This window comes from Dipodomys ordii, unplaced genomic scaffold (genome assembly GCF_000151885.1).
Source record: "Dipodomys ordii isolate 6190 unplaced genomic scaffold, Dord_2.0 Scaffold103, whole genome shotgun sequence".
NCBI lineage: Eukaryota > Metazoa > Chordata > Mammalia > Rodentia > Heteromyidae > Dipodomys > Dipodomys ordii.
The window spans coordinates 3,190,741-3,193,851 of record NW_012267319.1 but is presented as its reverse complement, the minus strand read 5'-3'; the positions used below and the strand labels follow the sequence as shown (position 1 = coordinate 3,193,851).

General features: G+C 65.1%; 1 protein-coding gene across 1 annotated transcript in view; it reads right to left on the bottom strand.

Moving 5' to 3' along the window:
* Trpm2 (transient receptor potential cation channel, subfamily M, member 2) overlaps positions 1-3,111 on the bottom strand; it is a 90,636-nt gene that overhangs the window by 40,244 nt on the left and 47,281 nt on the right. Inside the window, 2 exon segments of the mRNA XM_013027363.1 lie at positions 1,284-1,464; positions 2,065-2,231. Of these exon segments, the coding sequence (XP_012882817.1) occupies positions 1,284-1,464; positions 2,065-2,231 (348 nt within the window).

Below are 3,111 nucleotides of genomic sequence, written 5' to 3'. Positions count from 1 at the left end.
ACCCACCCCACTGCCCACCCTAACTACCACCCACTCACTGCCCACCCTCCCTACCACCCCCCACTGCCCACCCCACTGCCCTCCCTACCACCCATCCACTGCCCACCCCACCGCCACCAGGCTGGGCCCACATAAAGCACCACTGGGATGCCCAGCAGACAAGGAGCAGCCAGTGGAAGTGGGTGCAGTGTCCACCTGAGGACACCTTGCTCACCTAAGAGAGCACGCAGGACACCAAGCCACAACCATCCCGCTCACCTGCGCCCCACCCTCTCCCCATCACCTCCCTGGGAACGAGGGAAGGGGGGCGTGGGAAGAGGAAGGGGGGCTGTGGGAGGGGAGAGAACTAGAGGACAGGGAGGGGAGGGCTGTGGAGAGGAGGGAGGACAGGGAGGGGCGGGCTGTGGAGAGGAGGGAGGACAGGGAGGGGCGGGCTGTGGAGAGGAGGGAGAACAGGGAGAGGAAGGCTGTGGAGGACAGGGAGGGGAGGGCTGTGGAGAGGAGGGAGGACAGGGAGGGGAGGGCTGTGGAAGGGAGGGAGGACAGGGAGGGGAGGGCTGTGGAGAGGAGGGAGAACAGGGAGAGGAAGGCTGTGGAGGACAGGGAGGGGAGGGCTGTGGAAGGGAGGGAGGACAGGGAGGGGAGGGCTGTGGAGGGGAGGGAGGACAGGGAGGGGCGGGCTGTGGAGGACAGGGAAGGACGGGCTGTGGAGGGGAGGGCCTCGGATGGCCAGAGCTGCCTCCTAGAGCCCGTCTTCTCCCCGCAGCAGAGCACTGTGGCACCTGGTTTTCTCTGCAAACTCGGCTGACCTCATGCAGCAGGGGCACAGCCCATCCGCATGGGGCCAGCTCAAGCAAGAACATACTCGCTGGAACTCCGGGCCTGGGCGCCGTCCTGAGCTTCTTTGGCTCAAGGCTAGCACTCTACCGCTTTGAGCCACAGCTCCACTTCCTGTTTTGTGCTGGTAGCTGAGACAGACATGAGTCTCAGGGACTTTCCTGTGGGGCTGGCTTGGAACTGCAGTCCTCAGTTCTCAGCCTCCTGAGTAGCTGGGGTTACAGGCCTGAGCCGCCAGCACCTGACCTTGTTTTCTGATGACATTTTAACTGCATCCTCCCAGCTCCCTCTCCCAGCTGGCTGGGGTTACAGGTGCAGGCTACCACGCCCGGCCAGCTCTGAGTGGACTGCCATCCGTCCTTGTTTCTAACCCGAGCCTGCGGTCAGGATGCTGACAGCCCCGCGGAGGCGCGGGGCGCTGAGGGGCAGCTGCGCTGACCCCTTACCTCCGCGCTCCTTCGTCTGCTCTGATATGAACTTCTCCAGCTTGGTCCTCAGAGGGATCTCCACCCCGTACTGGCCGTGCGTCCCGTCGTCCACCAGGATGAAGTGGGAGTGGTTGCTGTCCAGGCAGGTCAGGTTCCCCTGGCCTTCCTCGTCCAGCAGGTACTCAGCGGGAAAGCCGCCCTGCGGACAGCCCGGGGAGTCAGAGGGGGGCGGCTCGGGGCCTCCCCGCTAGGGAGGAAGGTCTGTCGTGTGCATCGCCAGGCTCTGCGCCGGGCGTTCCCATGTCACTTTGCCTGGAGAAGGAGAAGGGGCCTTGCGGGTGCGAGGAAGGGCACTCACGCAACGAGCTTAACCTGAACTGTGGGGACAGGCCGAGCACGCCGTCCGCAGCCTCCTCCCGGGAGGGCGCAGGGGACACGCACGCGGAGGCCAAGGCCAGCGCGCTGCAGACAGGAGCACCCAGGAGCTGGCAGGGCAGGAAGCAGGCTCCCAAAGAGCCTCTGGAGGAAGCGGGGCCCTGCCACCCACCTGATACTGATTTTGGAACCCTGACCCCCCAGAAATGTGATTCAAGGAATCTCTGATGCATTAAGGTGTGTGGTGATCTCACAGCAAGAGGAAGGAACACAGAGGCTGGTGTCAGGGAGCTGAGCAGTGGGTGGAGACGGGAAGGATTTTAAAGCGCAGGCTAGCAGTCTCCATCTCCTTCCATACGGGCAGGGAGATGGTGCTGGAGCCCCCACGGCCTTCACCCTCCCCGGGAGCGGGCAGGTGCCTCACCGTGGGGTGGACCAGGCCCTCGCGGTTGTGGATGGTGCCCCAGGTGGCCACGCCGATGGTGGTGACGCCCCCGTCCTTGTAGCTGCTGCTCAGGCTGAAGTCCCGCACCGCCTCGCCCACCTGCTTCATCACGCCCGCGTGGGAGCCCCCCGTGATGATCCAGGCCCCTGGGGAGAGAGACGCGCGTGGCGGTCCCCGACGGCCGGCCCCAGAGCCCCTCGGTGCGCGCCAACGCGGGCGCCTCCGGCCCGGGCTTCCCACACATCTTAGCAGCCAAAGCAAGTGAGGCTGTGCTACGTCCAGGATCCAGCCCACAGCGACCCCTGTAGGGGTCATTCCTGGGCACCCTGAGCCCGCCAGGGCTGAGCCTCTGGTCCTCAGCAGACTGGCCGGGAGGATGTTTCCACCCAGACCTCAGAAATCTGTGCCTAGAAACTTGGCATTCAGGAAAAAGAAAACCTGTTCTAAGGCAGTGATTTGGGGCGGAAGTGGCAGCCGGGAGACTGGAGAGAAGCCGCACTCTGCAGATGAGATAAACCCTGCCCAGGGACTCCTGAGGCGGGGCTGGGGAGGGGCGGGGAGAGGGCCGGTCAGCCACATTAGACGAAGACCACGCGACCACGCAGAGGAAGGCTGACGAGGGTGGGGGAGGTGTGTGGCCCAGGACCACGTGACTTACAGAGCAGCGGCCTGTCCTCAGCTTCCCTCTGCTGAGGTCAGTCCAGGCCACCTCAGGGCCCCAGGGGGCCTTGCGGGCCCAAGAGACCGTACTCCCCACAAAGTGGTGAGGCTCCCATGGGCCTAGGCCTGCTTGGCCCTCCCTGAAGGGTGATTTGTCACCCCAGAGGCCAGCGCCCCTCAGGTGGGGAGGGCCCCTCCTCCATGACTGGCAGCCCAGACTGGCTGGCAGCCCCATGGTGGGCCGCTCAGTGCTGAAGGCTGGCAAGTGCAGGACTAAGGCGGCTGGAGGATGGAGGGGCTGCGGGTATGCAAAGGTGGCAAGAGCTGGCCAGGCTTTTCCAGCCCCCAGCCCAGCCCACAGCCCAG